Below are 23126 nucleotides of genomic sequence, written 5' to 3' on the forward strand. Positions count from 1 at the left end.
CTTGAAGCTGTGGAGACAGACCTGGGTATCTGGGTGATCTGGAGGCCTGAACCATAGCAGGTGCCAGCCAGGAAATGAGAAATAATCATGAATCTTAACTGATCCATGTTGGGCTTTCTTTTTGCTTTGTTTTGTTTTCAGAGTACAAATTCAGTGCCAGGTGGACCAAAGTCATGGGCACAGCTGAATGGAAAGCCAGCAGGACAAGAAGGTGGTGAGTATGACAAACAGAATTGGTATGTGGCTGCTTTTCCCAGACTGGCATGAGGTGGGGTGGACTCCCTTTCTTCCTGCCCTCCCTGTCAGTCTGGTGCAGAATGGGAGTGATTCTGAGTCCTATTTCCAGTCTGTGGTGTGATGGATTCCAGTCTGCTGGAATGATGCAGCTTGAATCACTTCAGGGCTGCCAGCACAAGACATGGCTTGAACAGAATGTGTCTCTTGGCCACATTGAACCAGAGCAAATCATGCTCTTGGGATGTAGCAGGCAGTTCTGAGAGGGGAAGGTTCTGAAGGAGAAAGGAAACATTTGGCCCCATCATGAGCATCTTCAGTCAGCGCAGAGCAGTGTCTAACAAAGGTGCAGTGAACAGTGAAATAGGGGAGGGATTGGTTTAGAAGAGAAGCAGAAAGGAGAGGGGAATTGCAGGCATCTCCATGGGCAGTAGCAAGGGGATCTTCACATAACTGGGTAGTCAGAAGTGAGGCTGGAATGTTCCTGTACAGTGTCCATGATCCCAGGGAATTGTGTCCGTGGGTGGAAGTGGCAGTGCAGCTGCTGCAGGGTGCACTCGCCTACACATTGGCTCAGACCTTGCTATTAAATCTCCCTCAGTAACTGCTGCTAATGGCTTCTGCTTGACTGAGAATCCTGCAGCAGTGTTAACATGAATTGGAGTTCAGTTGTCTTCAGATGCATCCATTTCCACGCAGGAGGTGGTTTCCAGCTGCACTGAGTAGTACCATTAAAACCATAGTGAGAATAACAGCTCAGTTCCACTGTTTTAATGTGAACAGACCTGGAACCATTCACTTGTCAAGTGAAATTGCAGAGGGATTTGAAAGAACTGAGACAGGTGGTGATTGCAGAAGCAGAGGGGACAAGTTTACCCTACATTAAATGAGGCCCTTATTGAGAGGGTGTTTCTCAAAGGCTAAATGTAAAAGCAGAAACTTGTACTTGCCTGAAGGTGGTGGCTGGTGAAAGACTGTCTTGTTTGGGTAATTGGTACTTTCTTGAGTCTTGGTGTGTGGACCTCCTGTACAGTCATTTTGAAATCTGATCATCTAACAGTGTTCTTAAAGGAGTTTTTGAAAACTCATTTTGGGTCTCACTTTATAGAGTTCCCAAGGAACAGTTGCCTATATGTAATTAGAAGGTCATTGAATCACAGAAGCATCAGAAATCTGTCTAAAAGGATTTCTTAGGCCATCCCACGCTTGCACCTCTTGTGTAGTGACACTGAACAATTGCTTTTCCTTCTATACTAATTCAGGTGTTACAGACAAAGAGAACAGTCTCTTGCTTTTTGCTCTTTTTAAGTCTTAGAGCTGTAAAAACTCTTTTGGAGGGTGTATCCTGAAGAAATGTGGTCTAATTAATGATGGACTTCTCCATACCTGTGTTTTTGTATAAAGGACATTTGTAGGGGGTCAAAAAAATGGCATAAAACTTTTTCACAGTGTGATGCTGCTTAAATAGTTAATGGCTGCACATAAATAGTCCTTCCATGGTGCAGCCTTACCTGGGGGTAGATGTCTCCCCTGAAGGACACTTACCTGTGTCATTCTAGTTCAGTAAAAATCAAAACTCTTCAGCAAGTCTTAGCTACTTTGTGATATATATAGACAATCCTCAAGTATTTTCATCTAAAATTGAAGGTGTTTTGTGTAGCTGTTGCAGAGTCTTTCCTGGAAATTTCACATGGGAGGTGCAGCATGCAAGTTCCAGAAAGTAAAAATTACTTAAGCCAGTTTATTGTGATTCTTTAGGAAGGAAATAGATGAGACTCTTGTCAAGTCTTCAGTACTCATTGCTGATACTTCTAATATAATTCTGAAATGCCCTTTTTAAGAGAGCTTTAGCCAAGTAACACTAAGAAGCAGTTCTCAAAAAAAGTAATTCTTTTAATGTGTAATAGTACAGTAATGCTTGCAGTTTCTATTTATTCAATGTTATCTTGCCAACAGATTTAGGAGAACTGCTGTGTTTCGTGTTCCAGTCCCTGGTAGATCTTTAGAATTGACAGAGAACTGTTGTTCTGGGGTGACAGATGACTCAGCAAGACAATTTGCCAATGACTAGAAATGAACCTGGCCTGATCTGGCCAGTGATTTGCATCTTGAAAATGCTGCAGCAGGGAGGAGAACATAGAGCATCTGTCCTTACCTGTAGTGTTTCACTGATACATTGACAGAAATTTTAACAATATGGTTCCCTGGCAGAGTGAGGTCTGAGCAAAAAGAATCTGAATAGAAATGTCAAATACTTGATAGCAGGGTGTCATTTATGAGCAGAATTTCTGTCTCTGCCTCTGTCTGAATTCTGTACATCACAAAAATAATTGGAAGCTGAGAAAGTTCACTGACTTGGTTGAATGTGAGAATTTAAATGAAGATCCCAAGCGTGGGAGTGCTGGGTGAGGACATGTGTTGTTGTGTTGGTGACAGTGTCTGAGAGTGTTGGGAATGTGAAGTGAGGTGCTGGTACGATAGTAATTCGGGTTTAAATATGCCAGAGGCTCAGATTCCCAGGAAACACATTTCCAGGCTGATCTTATGAGAGAGTTGAACCAGTGGAAAGATCTTCTCTGAGTCCCACACTTATTTGTCTGACAGGTTCAAGGGCCTCAAGCCGACTGTTATCCTTCTCTCCCGAGGAATTTCCGACGCTGAAAGCAGCTGGCGAGCAGGACAAGGTTGGCAAAGAAAAGGGCGCCTTAGATCCGTCGTATGGGCCAGGACCAAGCCTCCGCCCCCAGAGTGAGTGAAGGATTGTGTCTTTCTGCCTTATCCCAACTCAGTAACCCCAGTGCCTCTGGTTTGGGCAGGGAGTGCCAGTTCACAGTAGTAACAAGAGCTCCGTCCTTTTATTACATTTTATCTTTTTATGAGCTTACACATGTCAGGCTGCTTAGCAGATGATCACAGATTGGCATGTGGTGCTGATGTTCTGTGGTCCAGACAGCCAAGTATGGACTGTGAGCTAATGTTAATAAAAATTGGTGTGTGATGTTGCAAAGCAGGCCCTTTCCTGCCTTTGTATGAGCCACAGTGAAATTAGTGTGTGGTGTAATGTGGCTTCTCTTTGAGTGTTTTTGCATCTAATTGACCTTAATTCTGCAGGGTAAGGACTGTGGAGATAGGGGGCATTCTGGTAGGAGTTCAGGTTTATTGGCAAACAAGGACACCACTGGTGCTGCAATTACTTAGTAATAGCTGATGGTGCTCCTCTCTTAAGAAAATAAACACAGTTGGAAATCTTCCTTGGTCCTTGATATTGTTCTACAACCTTGTGGTAATTGGGGCTTGACCAGAGTACTTGAGGTTTCAAGACTTTCTCTCCAAGTGGCCACCTGCATTTACAAATATTAACATAATTATGACCTCTTTCCCAGATGTCACCAGTTGGAGGGAGGGCGGTGGGAGGAACGTCACCTCTGCCACATCTCTGACCGCCTCCCCTGCTGAGCTGGGCAGCAAGACCTCGAGCACTGGAGATGGAGCCCCCTCCTCAGCGAGCGCCAGCGACGCCAAGGAGCCGTCTCTCCGCCCAGCTCAGCCCGTCCGCAAAGGGGCTTCGCAGTTCATGGGAAACGTCTACCAGCCACCCACATACCATGACATGCTACCTGCTTTTGTGAGTGATCTTTCCTCCACACCTTTGTGATGTCCTTTGTTCTTAACATGAGGTTGAAGTCAGCTGAGATGTGTTTTCTGGACTCTCAGCTGGCCTGTCAGGGCTTGCTCAGGGATGCTTCGCTTGATGTGATTTTAGTTTGTATAGCACAGCCTTGCTCAGCCCAAAGAGAAGTTGTCCCTTTCCCTCTGGAGCTGGAGAGGGAACCATGAGCATGTGGCCTGTTGGACAGCCAGATGTGAAATGTTTGTTTCCCTTTTGTGCAAGTGCAGCTGCCATGCACATGCTGTAACCTAATCTGGGTAAACCTTCCTGTGGCCAGGAGAAAAACCAGGCTGTTCTGCTTCACCTCATTGCAGATGTGTCCACAACAGCCATCTGAGACCCCTGCATCACTGGACCGAGGCTCTTTCCCTGTTCCTCAGCTTCGCCTTGAGCCCCGGGTACCTTTCAGACAATTCCAGATGAATGACCAGGATGGGTAAGGATGCCATCATTTTCCCACTTGAGAGGCAGGTTCAGGGGGTGAAATGTTACAAGGCTGTGAGTGCTGTGTGTCTGAAGAGCAGGTGGACGTGGGAGCTGGTGTGTGATCCTGGACTGGAGGGGTTGCAGGTCTGTCTAAGTTTTGGGAAGTGGTACCAGGTCCTAGACAAGGAGAAGAAACTGCTGAACAAGGGAGAGAAACTTGGATGCCTTGTATTTAAGTGCATACTAGCAAAGGGCTGATTCAGTGTTACAAACTCAGTGCTGCATTCTTTGGTTTTCTTTTTGTTGTTTCTGACCAATTTTGTGTTTTTCTGCAGAAAAGAGAACAGGCTCAGCCTGTCTCGCCCAACGCGCCCAGTTCGGCAGCAGCTGGAGCGAGTGCCTCGGCCCACCATCATCAATGCAGAGAACCTGAAGGGGCTGGATGAGCTGGACAATGATGCAGATGATGGATGGGCAGGTAAAGTGCCTTCATCCTCGAGCTTTGTGTAGCTGTGAAATTTCTGTTGGTGTAAATGATGACACAATGGATCCTTCTGATCTTTCCATCACATTGTGCTCAAGGAATTGGATCTGAAGACTCCTAAAATCTGAAAACACCAAGTACAGCAGGAGGGATAGCACTGTGGGTGCTGGGAAGGAGGGTTAGTCCTGCCTTTTCAGTCATGGCATCCAGTTGCACACAGTCTGGCACGGTGACTGTCCCCTCACTTGCAGCCCCCACTCCCAGGCTGTTTGCTGCTCCTCCTCTGGGACCAGCCCAACTGTTCAGTAGTGTGTGTCCACACTGGTCACATCATTTCTTGCCTGATCTAGTTCAAGTTGTCCCTGCTCATTGAGGGAGGTTGGTAGATGACATTAAGGGTCCCTTCCAACCTAAACAGTTTTGTGATTTCCAGGACCAGTGCTGGACATTTGGCTTTTTGAGTAGTTCATGCCAAGCCTGTGTGTCCTGTAATTTAGTGCTAAAGAGGGGCATAAGCTTTATCAGGACATGGGACCTGTTTCTTTCCTCTCATAAATCTGTTCTCCCTTGCTACCTTTGTAGGCATTCATGATGAAGTGGATTACTCTGAGAAACTAAAGTTTAGTGAAGATGAAGAAGAGGAAGAAACTGTTAAAGATGGACGACAGAAGTGGTAAGAAGTCACTCTATTTACACCTACAGTTGTTTCAGTAAAAAGGAGCAATACCAGGATCTTTAAAAACTTGTTCTAAATGTGGAGTCTTGATCCCTCTGATTTGTTGCTGTGACTTCATTGATTTTACTCGGCAGTGTTTGAGTGTTCTTCAAGGATATGTGTAGGTCTAGCAGCTGACTGCCAGTTTGCCAGGCTTTTTTCCTCTTCTTTTCTTACCTTTATCCTGCTGCACAAAAGTGGAGTTGATCCTTATGCACCTTAAGAGAAGCACATCACTTGTTCTGGTGGTTTTTTGTGAGCTTTCCATTTTTTTTACAGTCAGTTGCCTTTGCCACTTCATCAGGCTGTAAGTGCTTTTTGAGGCAAGTAGCAAATGCAATAATAAAGCTGTTTATGTGACAGGAACAGCTGGGATCCCAGAAGGCAGAGACAGCTGTCCCTGAGCTCTGCAGACAGTGCAGATGTCAAGCACACCTTGGAGGAGGGAAAGAATTGGAATGATTCAGTCGGCTTGTCCCGGCCAGTCCGGAAAGCACAGGATTCACAGCAGCCTCCAAGGAAGCTGAATGGCTGGAGCTCTTCCTCAGAGTACCAGGTAGGTTGAACTCATGTGGGTGAGCTGGAAGCCCATCACTGTCCTTAAGAGGCCAATTTGACGTTTTCTTGGAAATGGGATGCTGATGAATTTCTCTAGTCTTACTTTATGTCCACCTGGAGAGAAATCTATCTGCATAGTACTTCCTCTAGAGAAAAGGGATTGAAGCTGGTCCAGAACAGTGGGGTTGTCAGTGAGAAAATGGAGTTACCGAACCAAATAGCAATAACTCTTCCCAGTAAAAGGGGGATTTGTGCTTGAAGATGGAGGGGAGGGAGTCAGAAAAGGGAATATTGTCAGCCTGGGACGCAGATCTCAAGATAGAGGAACTGGTTGGGTCATGCTTATGGAGGAATGTTTATTTTCCTCTGGCAGAAGCCTGCACTGGGAAGTGTTCTCAGACAGCAGTCCCTCGAGGATAAAGAAGAAAAGGTGCCTGTGAGACAAAAGTTTGTGCACTCTGAGATCTCTGAGGCTGTCGAGAGAGCCAGGAGGCGACGGGAGGAGGAGGAGCGGCGAGCCAGGGAGGAGCGCCTGGCGGCCTGTGCTGCTAAGCTCAAGCAACTTGATCAGAAATGCAAACTGGCTCAGAAGAGTGGGGAGACACAGAAACACACAGAGACTGAAGATGTGCGACCTCCCAGCACAGAGAAAAACACTGCACAAGAGAATGGCCACGCTTTCCGTAAAGGTACAGAAACACTGCCTGTAGAAACTGCTTTTTTTTTTTGCCTTTGTACTGATCTCTTACCTGGAGTGAGGGAGTTCCTGGGAGGAAATTTTTGTTGGTGTAAATGATGACACAATGGATCCTTCTGATCCTTCCATCACATTGTGCTCAAGGAACTGGATCTGAAGACTCCTAAAATCTGAAAACACCAAGTACAGCAGGAGGGATAGCACTGTGGGTGCTGGGAAGGAGAGTTAGTCCTGCCCTCCTGGGAGGGAGTGTTCAGAGGGTCCTTCAGCTGCCCTTGAGAGATCAGCTGCTGCTTGTATTCTGCAGAGTATTTTGTGTTGTTCACAAAGGTTGATTAAATCAAAAAAAGCTATTAAAATAAATGCAAACTTCTTTAGTTGCCTTTATCTGTGCTCAGTGAGCTGTGCTAGCAGAGGCCTTGTTAGAATGGGCCTCGTGGGCTTCTCATGATTGGATGATAATATTAAGTGTTCAGGGCCATAGATCAAAAAACCAGTGAATGCTGGCAAGTTTAAGGACTCACAGGGGAAAAGGACTTTCTCCCCAGTGCTTAACCAGAAGGCTGATAGCAAAGGAGGATCTCAGAATTTATAATTCAAACAAGATGGACAAAGGGCTGTCAAGATAAAAGATGTGCTATATATGATTGTGGTAAGGTTCAGCCATATATTGCAGTCAGGACATGCTCACAGCTGTGTATGTTGTGTGGTGGTGGTGCACTCCCAGTTCTGTCATTAGCAGGCTTTTGAGGGCTTGTTTTCTTCTCTGCAGCAACCCCTGAGTTTCACACACAGGATGCCTCTGCTGGCTATCTGGAAGAGGAGAATCCTGCTCCAGCAGCAGCAGCCCAAAGCAGCAGTGAGGAGGAGCTCAGAGAAGCTCCCTCACCAGCACAAGAATTCAACAAATATCAGAAGTCCCTTCCCCCACGATTCCAGAGGCAGCAGCAGCAACAACAGCAGCAGGTAAATGGCTCACAACCCCTTTTCTGGACCCCCACTAAACCATTGTGTTTGCTCAGTTCTCAACACCATTAGTCTTTGGGCTGGGAGGAGATAAATGGGGTTTTACCCTGACCTTTTTCAGTACTTCTGATCCTGGAAATATCCTGTCTGATTGGGTAAAAAGGCTCTGTGTGGCCTGCATGAGTTTTCCTTGCACCCTGTGATGCTGGAGCTGTTGTGGGTAGGGCTCAGCCAGGTTTGTCACTTGCTTGGGAGAAAAAAGAGTGCTGTCAGAAATGTGACTTGTCTTGCATGGTTGTCTGGGCATCTCCTGAGAATGGGAACTCTTAGGACTGGGTGGTTTGGGGTAGAGCTTTGGGTTGTAAATGTGCCTGAACAGGAGAAGCTGGGGATGTTCCCACATCCAAAACCATAAGCACATCTATGGCTGTCTCGGTGCTTGTGTAGGCCTGGCCCAGGGAAGCTTCTGTTCCTTGGGCTAACCTTGAACCTGATGAACATATCTGGCACAAGATGAGCTGCTGTTCTTCAGCACTGCTGCAGTGCTTGAACACACAGGACAAGGGAAGGGAAAACCATTGGGATTCAACTGCTTCCATGTCACTCAGCACTTTCTGTGTCCTTAGCGTTGTAGGTATGGGCAGCCATTTGCCAGGGTCAAACTGTGCTTAGGTTGGCAAGTTGCTGTGCTGTTTCTGGACTGGGAGGGAGTTCTGGAGTGGCACACTTCTCATTGCACCTCCTGCCTTTGCAGAGGACTGGTCCTTTGCTCTGCTCTTATCTAATGCCTACTAAGGTTCTTTCTATGAGGCTCTTTCAGATCATTGTTTCCTTTGCGCCATAAAAATGTTTGGTCTTAAATGTTTCATTTTTGTTGCATTGAAAATTCTTCTGGGGCACTGAGACATGAGCTGAAGTGCTTTGTGCATCTTGGCTCCTGCCTGACCTTTCAGTGCTGTATGTGCCATACGTGCTGTGCAGATGCAGTGAGCCTTTATAGGGCAGCAGAGCCAAACCAAGGGACAGAGTATTCAGGCTTCAGATAATGCGAAGTTAATTGCCATTCTTCATAAAATAACCACTTGAAATGGAATATAATCAACACTGCTGCAGATCTTAGTGAGGAGCTCACAATTGGCTTTTGCTCAGTAATTGCTCTTTTATGGATGTTCCCTGTGCTCGTTGCTCAGCAGTTGACATTTTCATGATTCAGATGTACAGCAGCAAACGCTGCTTAATGTTACTCTTGAAAGAGATGCTCTTAAACTAAAAAGAATTGGATGTCTTTGTTGTCATGCTAATAATACCACAGGTCATCACTGCTGGAAGAACATGAAGTTTTATTTAGTTTTCTCTTATCCTCTGTGATGTTAGTATGTATGAGGCAGTGCATGTTTTGGCTGGCTTGTATTGCTGCTTTGGTAGCTCCATGAAAAGAATAAAATTGGAAAGTGTTGGTATTGTGAAGGAAATATTTTCTCCAAGGTACCAGAAGACTAGATAATGTGGATATAATCTGCATTTATCAGAGCCTTCCTTGCTGTAATGATGTGTCAGATTCAGATTTCAAGGTGTCTCTTTTGCTCTGCAGCTGGGGATTGGCTTTTTAAAATACAGTTGCAGTGCCTGACACTGTTGTAAGCTTGGCAAAAAAATAGGGTGGCACGTTTCACAAGTAAGTAGATGCATTTCATGTTAATTGGAGCTGTTTAGTGTTAAAAAGTTTTCTTCAGGACACAAAACTCCCTTCAAATACATATTCTTTCTGGACCTTCAGCAAAAGTTAAATGTCAAATCAGATTAACATCATGACAGTCCTCAGCTAAGGGAAGGTGGACTGGCCATGTGGGAGATGGAGAAACGACCTGCAAGTCCCAGCCTGTCTCTGAAGGATGCCCAGGAAACACTGTAAAATATTAATAGCTCTCTTAATGTGGTTTAGGTTTTTATCTAATCTGTTAAGCTGACAGGAGTGGAACTAATATATATCCACAATAAATAAATTAGAGATGCATTTCCTGAAAAATGCAATGTCTTCTAAAGTATTTGGTTCTAGTTATGGAGTGGTGTTGAACAGGAAGCTGTCCTGTATTCATAGGAATGTTGAGAAGATGCAAATTGTGGTCTTAAAGCTGATCCCTTGTGTTTGGCCACATAGCCTGACCCACGGTGGTGTGATAGCCTGGCTGCTCTGGTATTTACAGAATAACAACTGCCACATTCCCAGCTGGTAGAGAATTACCCCTCTCTGCTCCACCCTGCCATCTGATTAGGGATTGAGCCTTTGATGGATGCCATGTGTTTTCCTTTGGCTGCCCAGTGTGATTGCTGGCACCCCAGCCATGTCCAATGGTGTTCCCTGCAGGAGCAGCTGTACAAGATGCAGCACTGGCAGCAGCAGGTCTATCCTCCCCCGTCGCACTCCCATCCGCAGCGGACGTTCTACCCGCCGCACCCGCAGATGCTCGGCTTCGATCCCCGCTGGATGATGATGCCCTCCTACATGGACCCTCGCATGGCCCAGAGTCGCACCCCTGTGGATTTCTACCCCTCAGCCCTTCACCCTTCAGGTGAGGTGTTGGCAGTGTTTGTCTTGGCTGTTGGGTTGGTTCGTATCTGGGAATTTGCTGTGTGTCTTAACCTCTGTCCAGACTTTGCGTTCTGGTTGGCACCTGTTCTCTAGGGATGACAAGGCTGGCTGCAGTGGGCAGTGGTGGGTGACTGGGAGGGAGTTTATGTGGACATGTGTCTATCCATTCTCTGCACTGCAGTGGGAGGCCTTCCCTGACTGCTTTGTGACCTTAGTGGTTGTGACTGACCTTGCCCTTGGAGGAAGGGGTAGCAGATCCACTGATCTTGCCTGTTGGAGAAGAAGGATGAGTTTTGTAATCATGTGAAATTTTAATAGCCCCCCCTTTAGGAAATATGATGGAGAAACTCTAGTTCCTGAACTGTGTGCACTTTGCACCTTCATATCTTGTTACTAATCTTCAGAGGTGTGAACGTAAACATTAGGATGCATAAATCATTCTCTGGAGTTTGTGGATTGCTTGATCCCAAGCCAGTGATGGTGTGTAGTGTCTGTGTGGGCTGGGCTTTGAGAGCTGTGTCATCTTGTGTATCACTCAAGGTGTATTTCCCAGCAGTGCATTTTTTAAGCACAGGCTTCCCTTTACAAGGCAGGTTTCCATGGCTGCAGTCGCCTGCTGCCCGAGAAGGAAGGGGAGTCAAGCTAGGGGATTGTTAAATTCTTCTTGTCTGTGAAATCCTGGTACTAATGGCATGAACTCTGTTGTGAGCAGGAATTATGAAGCCCATGATTCAGCAGGACTCCATTGGTGGGAGCAGCTGTCGGTCTGAAGATCAGAACTGTCAGGTGGGGCAGGCAGAGAGGAAAACTGCTCCCTTGGATCCTGTGCCAGTGTGGGGCCAGGACAGCTACACATCCCTGCAGAGCAAAGGATACTCCCTGTCACATCAAAAACAGGCTGACAACATGAGCATGGAGGGGCTGCATGCCAGGTGAGTGCAGAATTCCCCTGTCCCCATGCATGCTGGGGTGGGAGGTGCTGCTGTAAGCCACTGAAAAGCTGGCCTGAAGGATGTCTGTGAACAGACCCAGCTACTGATCTGGGAGCACCCTTCCACTCCTGAGTGTTTTAGCTGTGGAGGTGTTTATAGACTGAGCTATTCAGAAGTTTTCGATCTGGCCAGCTTGGAGCCTGTTTGGAGGGAGAAGGGGAGCCTGATGCTTGCTAGTTTGTCTCCTACTTTTTTTTTTTGACATTGTAAAACCAACTCTTTGTTTTCAGATCTCCACATCATAGGAGGTTAAATCTCCCTTCATTTCTTAAGTTTGCTGCCCATCATAGGAACTGTTTTCTTTATTATGCATTGATTTCACAAATCAGGCAGTACAGCCTCGGGCCATAGCAGCTCTGCCCAGTATTTTGGTATTTAAAGGTTCAGTACCTCAGCATAAACCTCAGTTTTCTTTTTTTCACCTCTTGTGTCCAACCTGGTCCCTTGGAGATGTGCTGTGCTCTGCATTACCTGACTTTCCTTTGTTTGTGTCATTCTCAGGAATGAAAGTTACTCTGCTTCTGGAAGGCCAGAGAGTCTGAGCACTCAGCGAGATCTCTTTGAGGAGAGAGGGGAAGAGTATTTGAATGCTTTTGACAAGAAGGCCCAAGCAGACTTTGACAGCTGCCTGTCTTCTCAGAGGATAGGTCAGGATCTCTTGTTCCAGCATCAGGAGAGTGTGCAGGAAGCCTGTCCTGCTGGCAACCGCCATGCTAACCTGAGGTGCTCACCCCTCGAGCCTGATTTTATCCAAGCAGAGAAGAAGGCTGAATATAATGGTTGGGATATCAGCCACCATCAGAAACCTGCAGAGACAGCAACAGAAACAGCTGAAGAAGTACCCCGGGATGAGCAGTCATTCAGTGCTGACCCATGGAAGAAAGAAGGAGCCAGTACCAAACAGGCCACTGAAGAGACACCAGAGTGGGCTCCTGAGAGCCGCAGCACCAGCGGGCAGCACCAGGAGCAGATGGGGAGGACACGGCGGTCAGGCCCCATTAAAAAACCAGTCCTGAAAGCCCTCAAGGTGGAAGAGAAGGAGAAGGAGATGGAGAAGGTTAAAATGGAGGGAGAGGACAGCTCACGCTCGCTGAAGGAGAAGGCAGCTGCTCAGAAGGTGGAAAATGAGTCAGATGACTCTGCTGCCTTGCTGAACTCCACGCGTTACCTGCTGGATGACAAAGGCTCTTCCCAAACCAGCCTTGCACGAGAGGCTGAGAAATCCCAAGAGGAAGAAGAGGAGGAGGAGGAAGACGAGAAACCAGAAAGAACCTGGGAGAACAAACTATCCAGAGAGAGCAGCGATCTCCCTCCCACAAAAAGAAACAACTGGATCTTCATTGATGAGGAGCAAGCCTTCGGTGGCAGAGGCCAAGGGCGTGGGCGAGGGAGAGGCTTCAGAGAGTTCACTTTCAGAGGCCGAGGCACAGTTGTGAGCAGCAGGGGGGTCTACAACAACAACAACAACCAGAGGAGCAGCCGGGGCCGAGGGCTCCGGGAGTTCAACCAGCCAGAGGACTTCCCCAGAGGCAAACCCAGGCGCCGCATTGCCAGCGAGACACACAGCGAAGGGTCGGAGTACGAGGAGCTCCCCAAGCGTCGCCGGCAGAGGGGCTCAGAGAACAGCAATGAAGGCTCTGTGCTGGACAGGGAGGACAGTGATTTGAAAAAAGGAGACTTCAAAGAGTCTTGGAGGTCCAACAAAATTTATTCTGATGATCACAATAGCCTGGATCCTAAGATGAGGGCTCCGAGAGCCTTTGGGAGATCTCTGCCACCAAGACTGAGCAACTCTGGCTATGGGCGAAGGGGGTTCATGGGTAAGGAGCCCAGCCAGTGGCAAGGCAGGAGTGGGGGCGGAGGGTGGCAGGAGTACAGCCACACGTCTCCATCAGACACCTTTGGGAGCAGGCAGCAGTCTGACAGGGACTACATTCAGGATTCTTACAAACACACGGATTCCTTCTCCAGCCGGGTTTTTGATGAGAGTCATCTGGATGACAAAAGGCACTTTTTCCAGGAGGATTACTCAGCAGATCAGGAGAACATCGAGAACAGGCCCTTCAGGAGGCGCCGTCCTCCCCGCCAGGACAAACCCCCGCGCTTCAGGCGCCTCCGGCAGGAGAGGGAATCGGTCGGGCAGTGGAACCCCGAGGAGGGAGGCCCTAATCTGCTGCCCAGCCAGTGGCCAGGCAGACCCAAGCTGAGCAGTGCAGAGAAGAGCAGCATCTCGGGCAGACGCTCTCCTGAACTGTCCTACCAGAACTCTTCGGACCATGCCAATGAGGAGTGGGAGACAGCGTCTGAGAGCAGTGACTTCAGCGAGCGGCGCGACAGGAGAGATGGAGTTCCAGAGAGTGAGGGCCAGCTGGAAAGTGGCCTTGGCACTGGGAGCTTGGGAGAGAAGAGGGAAATGGCAAAGAGGAGCTTCTCAAGCCAGAGGCCGCTGGTGGACAGGCAGAGCCGCAAGGCTGAGCCGGCAGGGTTTGCAGAGCAGTCTGTCAGGACTGGTGTGGGAGCAACTTCCAGATATGAGAGCCAGCAGAATGGGAACCTGATAAAGAGCAAAAGGTAAAGTTGTTTTCTTATCTGTGTTACCTGCAGATGTTGACAGAGAGGACACACATCCCATGCATTTTCTTCTTGTGGCTTTTATTCGCGTTCTAGTGACCAAACTAAATCCTTTCCCTTCTTTCTGTGCAGGTCTCCAGAAGAAGGAGGAGGCCTGGGCAACACCAGTGGTGGGAGCAGCCACTCCATTTACAGCTTGGATAGGGCCTCCCACGTGAACTCAGAGAATGCAGAGGGGCCAGGTAAAAAGCCAGAGAAGGAGCACAAATCCACTGCACAAAGAGCAAGTGAGAAGGGAGAGGCCTTGTCACAGTTTGAACTGAGTTATGGAAGTGAGTGTCTTGATTCATTTGTTTCTTTAAGAGGATAATATATTATGGCTGACTACAAGCCAGACTGATTCAATCCAATGCAATTTTTAATATCAAGTTAGGGGCTTTTTTCAACTTATTTACAGAAACAAGAAAATTCTTGTGTATCTAAATAGAAAAACATGGAAGGTAAAATTGTTCTATTTTAAACACAGGCTTTTCAGCCTGACAGTGTCTCTGATGTTTCTTCTATAGAAAGTCTGTGTTTGGGGAGAATATTTCTGTATTTCTCTCTAAGATGCTTATGTATTTTTAGGCTTGAAATTTATATTGTGTGAAGGAAGTGCTTAGAGGCTGAGCTAATGGCAGGGAGGCAAGAAATTTCTGAATAGAGAATTACCTGATTTATCACACAACTGCCATTCCCAAGCTTTCCAGCTGAAGTGTGATCATCTTGAAACAGGGGACAGCAAAGTCCTGCAAGATAAAGTGTCTGGTGGATGTCAGCAATCTACATGATTTTGTTTTCAAAATGTAACTGTGATGTTGCTAGGTGAACTTACTGTGGCATGGATCCTCTTTGGAGCACACTGTTTAAATTACTGCAGTTATAAAGCTTTATATGAGCACACATGAGTGCTGTAATCTCCCCTGTGTACTTTGTTCAGGTACCATCATTGATAATCGAGTGTCAAACACAGCAGAAGAGAATGAAGTTGGTTCCATGGCTGGGGAAGGCTTCATTGAGGTTCTTACTAAAAAGCAGCGTCGTTTGCTGGAAGAGGAGAGAAGGAAGAAGGAGCAGGCTGCTCAGGTGAGGAATGGGAGGCAGAAAAGTTGGAACCTCTTGCATGGTTTGGATTGCAGTCAGAGCAACAGGGCCCCAGAAAGTGTTTGTATGAACAGAAAAACACACAGCTGACAGTGCCAAAGTAGTACAGATCCTGCATTGGCCCCCAGAAACATATTTAGGCTGCTGGTTTGAAAGGGAGAGTTTGATTTCTGATTATTCTTGGCTTGCAGCAGAATTGTTAATTAGGAGTTAAGTTTCTAGAGTGGTCTTCATCCAAAGCAGCTTGGCTCCCTAAGCCAGCTGCTGTCTGTAGTTGGTGGGATATTGGGCAGCAGTGGAGGACTTTACACTCTGTGTTGTTGCCAGAAGAAAATCTCACACCGCAGAAGGCAGCTCTTTCCAGTCCTGTTAGACTGGGAACTTTCCAGTCTTGTTAGACTGGGAACCTCCCAGTCTGACACCTGTGCCTTTCCTGTCACAGGCACCAGCCAAGGCCCGCGTCCTTCAGTCGCGCATTCCGCCACGATTTGCTAAGAAGCAGAACAGCCTGTGCTTGGAGCAGAGTGATGTCACAGTGTCTGGAAACAGCCTGGGCACAGAGATCTGGGAGAGCAACAGCCCAGGTAGGCTTGGGTCTGTTTGTTCCAAAGGGTATCTCAGAGCTGGAGTCCTCTGGTGTGTGCAGCAAGGATGGGGTCCGTGGTTCGGAGGAGACAGCCCTCTCCTGTCTGATGATGGGAGTGGGAGTGGAGCTGGCAGACAAATGGAGTAGCCTCTGTTCTAAGATCCACTGTCATCCTGCTCCTGTTGCTGGCCATGTCTCCTAATCTATTTCTTGGGTCTTTGTTTCATGTCAAGATCCTACTATACAGCATTTTACAGTTGGTTGGGCTGGATCTGCTTGAGACTTTCTTATTTTACTTTCCTACATTTTCTCATCTCTAGCCCTGAACAGATAGTGCCTCCCTTGTTTCTCTCTGTCCTTTCTCCTGTTATGTTCCCTAAGAAATCTCCTCCCTGTTTTCTACTCTCTCCTCATACCCTGTGTTCTCTGCTGCATCATGTCTCAGATGTCTGGGCAACACTTAACTTTCTGAGGTGGTGAAAATACCCTTTCTCATGTCTAGAAATGGAAAGTTGATGGTGTAATGTGGTACAGGCTGTGCTCATAGCTGTGTTTCAAGCAGCTGAACCCTGCCCTCCATTCTCTTCCAGCACTTTCTGTTCAGTCTCCTGGCAGTGATTCCTGGAGCAAGCCTGTAAATACCTTTAATGGTACTGAGTCTAGCACCGAGGTAAGTGGCACCTAAGGTGCCCTTCAGGTATTGTGTGTATAAAGTATTAATGCAGGTGGCTTTTATGCTTCTCATTGCTCCATCTGTGCTTAGTGACTCTCAGCTCTGCTTGTGCCATTTTAAACTCTTTGCAGTTTTAATTTGAGCTTGATGCTGTTCAAATCTTGACCTAGAGAGCCAAGCACTGCTTGGTGTTGTGTGTGGGTATAAATCTGGAGTAACTGTGTGATAGAGCTGTTCCAGGGTTATGCTCATCACTGGGTGCAGGCTGTGGATGAGGAGGGTGGAATCCCAGAGGTTCTCTTTGTTTTGTGCCTGTGAGCAGTGTGTAGCTGTAGCATTGATGCATGAGGGCAGAGGAGTTCCTGAACTCTTCATCTCTGGAGACCAAGAGTTCAGATTTGGTTTGGGTCACATATGAAGCAAATTTGGCAATCTCAGCCTAGTTCTGTGGGACACATTTCCTTAATTTGAAGCCATGGTCTGGTTGGTGCATCAGTCTGAAGTGTCTCAGGGCTGTGTAGAGATGGAGCAGCCAAGGGGTGCTGCAGGTCAGGCCCAACTCCCTTTGCAGTTAACCAGGATGGTGATTTGATAAAGGGACATGATGTTGGTGTTTTCTGGGGTGTGTTTTCCTTGGTGGCGCTGGGTCAGAGTGCGGGGCTTTAACACATCTCGTGCTTTGCATAGCAGGGATTTAAAGGCAGCCAGGGGGACAGTGGCATTGACTTGAGCGCGGAGTCTCGGGAATCCTCGGCCACCTCCTCTCAGCGCAGTTCTCCATATGGCACCCTCAAACCAGAGGAGATGAATGGGGCTGGCCTGGTGGACCCAAAGCCTGACTGCCAGAAGGAACAAGTGCAGAAGCAAACTGATAAAAAGGTAATCTGGATTCGCAGCCAAGCCAGAGCGCAGAGTGAGAGAAGCTTGTGAAGTGGTTGTGTTGTTCTTGGTAGTGTTTTTAAGGCTTGAGGGTGGATTGTTTGGTCTTTGTGTCTCAGCCTCTCTGCTTTCCTGTTAAGGATTCAGATCAAGGCTCAGGACAGAACAAGGAACACAAGCCTGGACCAATCGGCAATGAACGCTCCCTGAAAAACAGAAAGGGTTCGGAGGGAACGGAGCGGCTGGAAGGGAACATTCCCCCTGTTAATGGGGTGGAAATTCACGTGGATTCTGTACTTCCTGTGCCACCCATTGAATTTGGAGTAAATCCTAAAGTGAGGATTGAATTTCATTTTATCTTCTTGGTGATTTGGTCTTGTTGAGATGTGAAAGGTGGTTTGAGGCAGAAGGGTTATTTAGAGGAAGCTTCCAGCTGTGGGTTTGCCTTAGATTTCATTACTGTCCCAAGGACCAGGTGGGGTGGTAACAGAGGTGAGGGACAAAATCACGGCCAAGCTTTTGTGTGCCTCTGGGGGTTGCCTGCTGCTGAGTGCTGAGAAGTGTTTTCTGTTTCCAGCAAGGCTTACTGGAGATCAGTCTTTAGTTTGTAGTTTCATAATTCAGGCTAAAGTCATTAACCATGAAAAGCAGAGGGGTGGCCCATGGACCTGGATTTGAATTTTATGTGTTTTGCTTTTTCAGGACTCTGACTTCAGCTTGCCACCTGGTTCTGCCTCTGGCACTGCAGCTAACCCTGTCACCAAATTGCAGGATGCCTTGGCCAGTAATGTAAGTATTTTTTTTTCTTTTGAATTGATTCATTGGACATACTCCTTAGGTAAACCTCAGATGCTTCCAAAGAAACCAAGCATGTTTGCATCTAACCTCATATTTTGTGCTTGGGCAGCACATGTCACTGAAATGCAAAATGGAAATCTCAAGATCCCTTGGTAAAATGAGTTTCACAAACTCAGAAGTGATGTAGAGAGCAACTTCATTATAATTGTGACCTGTGTAAAGCCATCTCTGAGATGACCAGTTTCTTCCCTGAGACACACAAGTGTTGGATGTAGCCAGGATGCAGACAGTGACATGTTTAGACCCAGACCACCCAGCTTCCTCAGAAGGTTTCATCTGCCACAGCACGGCAGAGAACTGTAACATGGTGGTCAGGCCTTTTTGGAGGTTTCCCAGCTTATTCCAGCCATCTGGATATTTCATTATTCTGTGTGAAAGAGTGAGCACACTGAAAACTCAGGTGGTAGCTCAGCTGTAGACAACAGTGTGGGACACAAACAAAGCTGCTTTTGAAAAGTCTTCAAGTTTGTAGGCTGTTTGGTTTTAATTTTGGAGATTTGTCTTGAAGGATGTTTCTTTTCAGAAACAGGTTTTGTCTGAAACTTAGGTAGTTTCTAAATATGGGATGGGAAGGAGAACTCTTCTACAAATGGAAGTTACTGGATCAAACTGATATTTAAGTGGAAGCTGGTATAGTTGAGCATAGAAGGGGTGTCTTTGCACACAACCAAAGCTTCCTTTATTGCAAGAGCAGAATGTGGTACTTGGCTCCTGCAGTACCACTGGGGACTGAATTCTTGGATGTGCAGTTACTGGAACTGCTCAGCTGAACCTCTGTCAGCCTTGGTGGCTCTTAACATTCTCCTGAGAGTTCACAAATGCTTTTGTGACTCTCCCCTCAGGCAGGGTTAACACAGTCCATTCCCATCCTGCGAAGGGATCATCACCTCCAGCGCTGCATCGGCCTGAACCCCATGTCCTTCCCCACTGCAGACCTTACTCTTAAGGTAAGGAAGCTGAAGGTGTGTGGATACCATGTCTCTGTGAGCAGAGCAGTGAGGGTGGGGAGATCTTTACCAGACTATTTTGCTAAACTTTAATTAGCTTTTTTAAAAGTTGTGCATATGTGCTATTCAACATGACTGCATTCAGGTTTTAAGTCCTGAATTCAGGAAGTCCTTGCCAATTGTAGAACCTGTGCAACAGAGCTTTCCTATTTCAGTACTGGGTAAGGTGGCTACTCAGGGATCCTGGGAAGTCTGGTGGTATAAAGAGAGGGAAAAACCAAACAAAACCCAAGTGTACAAACAAGAACAGCAACAAACCAAACCAAAAGCCACCTCCACCCCAAACTTGAGAAACTCAGCAAATATCAGGGGGTTTGAGTATTAGTGAAGGATTCTTGTCCATTAGAAATTGTTGTAGAACCCCCTGACCTCAGACCTGTCAGCTTTCCACTGTGCCTAGAGTGCAGTGAATTTGAGCTCATAGATGAGCACCTGTAGGCTTTGGTAATGCCCTCCCCATTTGAACTGTCTGTAGTTATTGTTCTTTGTTTCCATAGATGGAGTCTGCTCGTAAAGCTTGGGAAAACTCTCCGAGTTTACCAGAACAGAACTCCCCAGGAGGTGCAGGCTCAGGCATCCAGCCTCCTTCCAGTGTTGGAGCTTCCAACGGTGTCAGCTACAGCTCTTTTGGTGGAGTTTCTATGCCTCCTATGCCTGTGGCGTCTGTAGCACCTTCTGCATCTATTCCAGGTACCTGCAACTGCAGCAGCACTTGCACTGTCTGATTGTTATCTGGGAGTCATGCTCTGGTTCTGGATGAGAGCATGGTGAGAAGAGCTGCTGTGTAGAGTAACTAGCTGGCTGGTGTTTGACATTCTTAATAACTCAGGCAAGACAGGAAGAGGGATTGTCTCCCCACTTTGAAGAATGTGACTGCTGAAAGCTTAATACAAAGATGGCTTTCCCTGTTTAGTGGCAAGTCTCTGATGGCTCAGTAGATCTTGCTTACCCTTTGCTGTGTGCCCAGTAGAATAGAAAGGCTCTGGGGCTTCTACAGTCCCAATGTCATTATCAGCCATTCCTCTGCTTGTTTTGCCATTGAAGTCACAGGTTCTGGGCACCTTTTGCTTACAGCAAAACAACAACTGGCTTATAGCTCACAGAACTCTGGGAGTGGGGAAGGTGTTGCTGTATTTTACCTACAGGAAAAGCTTAACTCAGTCATGTCAGTGTGTATAATTGGGAAGAGCATCTGGAAAGAGGAAATGTACTGGGATCCTCTCCATGGGATGACTCCTGGGTCCCAAAGGGCTTCTCATGTGTGCACTGTTTTTCTCATGTGTCAGTTCAAGAGCAGAGTGAAATGTGTAGTGACTCTGTTATTAGCTTCCACTTGATAAACAGATTGTTCCAAGTCAGGTGATTTCCTTCCTCACCCACCCTAATGTTGCTGCTTAATCCTGTGGTTCAGATCTGCACAAAGGCACAGGAGTGGCACAGCAGTTAGTAATTGGTGCCACCCTTGGGGTGAATATGGCTTCTAGATCTCATGTGTCAAGGCCTTAAACGCCGTGTTTACTCTTGCTGTCTCTCTTAGCTGCAAAGATGAGATGATTGCAGAGCAGATTTCTGGCATTTAGTTTGGAGTACAGGTTACCAACTTCTGAACTGCTAGTGTCTGACTCTTTTTGTGGAGGTGGGAAACCTGGGTTTACATTTAGCCTCTTACAGAAAGGTATGATTAATTCTCAGCAATCCTGCTACTGCTGATGTTGGTATATGGATTTACAGACTCTTCTGAATGGGTGCCATGTTTGTGTTAACTTCTTGAGATGTAGGAAATAGTCCTGACCTGCAGATCTCTGCAGTCTGCTGTGCCTGTATCTCCCCTGTACCTTGAACTCACAGCCTGCCTTTTCTGATGTCCAGGTAACCATATTCCACCCCTGTATCTGGATGGCCACGTGTTTGCAAGTCAGCCCCGCCTGGTCCCCCAGACGATACCTCAGCAGCAAAGCTACCAACAGGTAAGGGAGCAGTACAGCTTGCAAGTGGCATTTAAGAAATAAGGAATAATTTTTCATTTTCATAGCCCAAAGGACTTTAGAAGAGGTTCCCTTTAGGTTCCTTGAATGCTGCTTCCCAGTGGGTGTCAGAGTTTAGTGAAACTGAAGAGAGGGAATTGAGGAGTTCCTCTTCTGTACCAGTGCCCTCAGACTGGTTTTAACTGAAGCAGATGCTGAGGCCTGTGTGGGACAAAGTGACTTTCAGTATATTCCCCAGCCAGTCCATAATAATGAGTAACTTTGCTAGTAAATAGAGTGTTGATAGGGCTGGGTAGAGTACAAGGTAGAGTACAGGCAGGTGAGATTTGGGATTTTCACTGCCTGCTCTGTGTGAGGAGCAGGTTCCCTCATGTCCATCAAATGCCTCTGGGTGCCTGTGCAGTGTTTTCTCAGGCAGTGCTGCTGTTCTGGGGAATGATGCAGGGCTGGGTAAAGGCCACTGTAGGTAATTGTCACTGCAGATGGATTCATGCAGGAAACTCATGGGTTTTTAGCAGCCATGAAGAGTTTTTGGCTCCACTGTACCTCTCAGTAATACTAATTTCTTCTGCAGGCTGCTGCTGCTCAACAGATTCCCATCTCCCTCCACACATCCTTACAGGCCCAAGCTCAGCTTGGACTGAGGGGTGGTCTGCCTGTTTCCCAGTCCCAGGAGATGTACAGTTCCATACAGCCCTTCAGGTAACTGCTTCCTGTTTTCCTTTTCTTGTGACTTGCTCTCTTATGTTCCTGATGTCTGTGTACATTCATCAGACACCCCACACTCATCTTCCCTTTCCCCTTTGTTCAAATGCTGTTTCCTTCCTCTTAGTAACAGTGCCAGTGTAGGGAGCATGAGAGTGAAAAATCTGAATTAGCAGATTAATGCCTCAAAAGCCTAAACACTGAGGTTTTAAAAAAACTGCTTTTTTATTTGCTAAAGCTGTTGGAATCTTTAACTTCTGATTTTTTTTCCTGCTTTGCAAACCTGCTGCAGACTTTAGGTAACCTGGATCCTCCCTTAACTGCCAATCCACAGGTTGTTATATGGGATATTGAAACATAAATGTTAGATACTATACAATGTTGTTCTCTTGAATATTCTGGCAACACAAGGACATGTTTGTAAAAGCCTAAGAGTGGAAGTAAAAAATCCTGGTAACTAAAATGGAAAGTGGTATCACAGCTTGTTTCCAAGCTGTCAGTTCAGTTGTCTGAGAACTGATGGCAGGCCAGATACGGTTTGGCAGGGTGTGTTTGTACAATCTCCAAAGGTTTTGTGCGTAATGACTGAAGCATATTTTTATTCCTGCAGGTCTCAGGTGTACATGCACCCCAGTCTATCCCAGCCCAGCACCATGGTCCTGACAGGAGGCACTGCTCTGAAGCCTCCATATTCCGCCTTCCCAGGCATGCAGCCCTTGGAGGTGGTGAAAACCCAGTCTGGGTCCCCCTATCAGCCCATGAACGGCAGCCAGGCACTGGTTTATGAGGGGCAGATAAACCAGGCTGGTATGGGAGCCTCCCAGATGATGGACTCTCAGCTCACACAGGTTAGGAGCAGGACTGGCGAGCCACTCCTTTGGTCCAGGCTAATTCACAGCCACTTGTTTCTGAGAATGGGTTGTAACATGTCTGTCTGAACTAAACTCTTTGTAAAGAGGCGGAAGATTTCCCCGAGACACTGTTCTGTGAACCATGGTTTCACAAATGCAGCACCTTATTTGATGAGATGGTTGCTAATACCTTGTCTGTCCCTGCTGAGATGTCGTTTTGTCACTTGGAAGTCAAACCTTCCAGTGCTGCATGCATAGGAGGCCATGATGCAATGGTTGTCCTAAAAGCACCTCTTCTGAGAGCCAAATCCCAGTCATCTCTCCCAGCACCTCAGCTTCCAGGGCAACTAGGAACTTGTATTAAAGGCTCATCCGTCTTCTCAGTTCATTTGTCGTCCAAGTCTTATTTGCAACTTCAGCTGATCTGTTTGGCAGAATCCTAACAGGAATTTCAATGTGTGAAAATGTTTTAATAAAGCATGGTTCACATAAAAACATTGAATTCTACTGTGAGCATAGCTGTGTTTGTGGGCATG

At 46.9% G+C, this 23126-nt stretch overlaps 1 protein-coding gene across 6 annotated transcripts in view; it reads left to right on the forward strand.

Annotated features, from left to right (window-relative positions):
• PRRC2B (proline rich coiled-coil 2B) overlaps positions 1-23126 on the forward strand; it is a 46235-nt gene that overhangs the window by 15475 nt on the left and 7634 nt on the right. For 5 of the 6 annotated variants that reach the window (XM_033077183.1, XM_033077188.1, XM_033077184.1 and 2 more), the window contains exons 5-28: positions 142-214; positions 2839-2982; positions 3618-3859; positions 4219-4340; positions 4666-4808; positions 5397-5487; positions 5893-6085; positions 6461-6776; positions 7557-7750; positions 10116-10320; positions 11053-11272; positions 11834-13903; positions 14036-14235; positions 14883-15028; positions 15489-15630; positions 16223-16302; positions 16993-17184; positions 17325-17519; positions 17887-17973; positions 18885-18989; positions 19547-19739; positions 20919-21016; positions 21609-21736; positions 22350-22587. In XM_033077183.1, coding sequence (XP_032933074.1) covers positions 142-214; positions 2839-2982; positions 3618-3859; positions 4219-4340; positions 4666-4808; positions 5397-5487; positions 5893-6085; positions 6461-6776; positions 7557-7750; positions 10116-10320; positions 11053-11272; positions 11834-13903; positions 14036-14235; positions 14883-15028; positions 15489-15630; positions 16223-16302; positions 16993-17184; positions 17325-17519; positions 17887-17973; positions 18885-18989; positions 19547-19739; positions 20919-21016; positions 21609-21736; positions 22350-22587 — 5817 coding nt within the window. The remainder of the gene's footprint in view (positions 1-141; positions 215-2838; positions 2983-3617; positions 3860-4218; positions 4341-4665; positions 4809-5396; positions 5488-5892; positions 6086-6460; positions 6777-7556; positions 7751-10115; positions 10321-11052; positions 11273-11833; positions 13904-14035; positions 14236-14882; positions 15029-15488; positions 15631-16222; positions 16303-16992; positions 17185-17324; positions 17520-17886; positions 17974-18884; positions 18990-19546; positions 19740-20918; positions 21017-21608; positions 21737-22349; positions 22588-23126) is intronic. The other variant, XM_033077187.1, reaches the window with a different exon arrangement.

This window comes from Catharus ustulatus, chromosome 21, assembly GCF_009819885.2.
Source record: "Catharus ustulatus isolate bCatUst1 chromosome 21, bCatUst1.pri.v2, whole genome shotgun sequence".
Taxonomy (NCBI): Eukaryota; Metazoa; Chordata; class Aves; order Passeriformes; family Turdidae; genus Catharus; species Catharus ustulatus.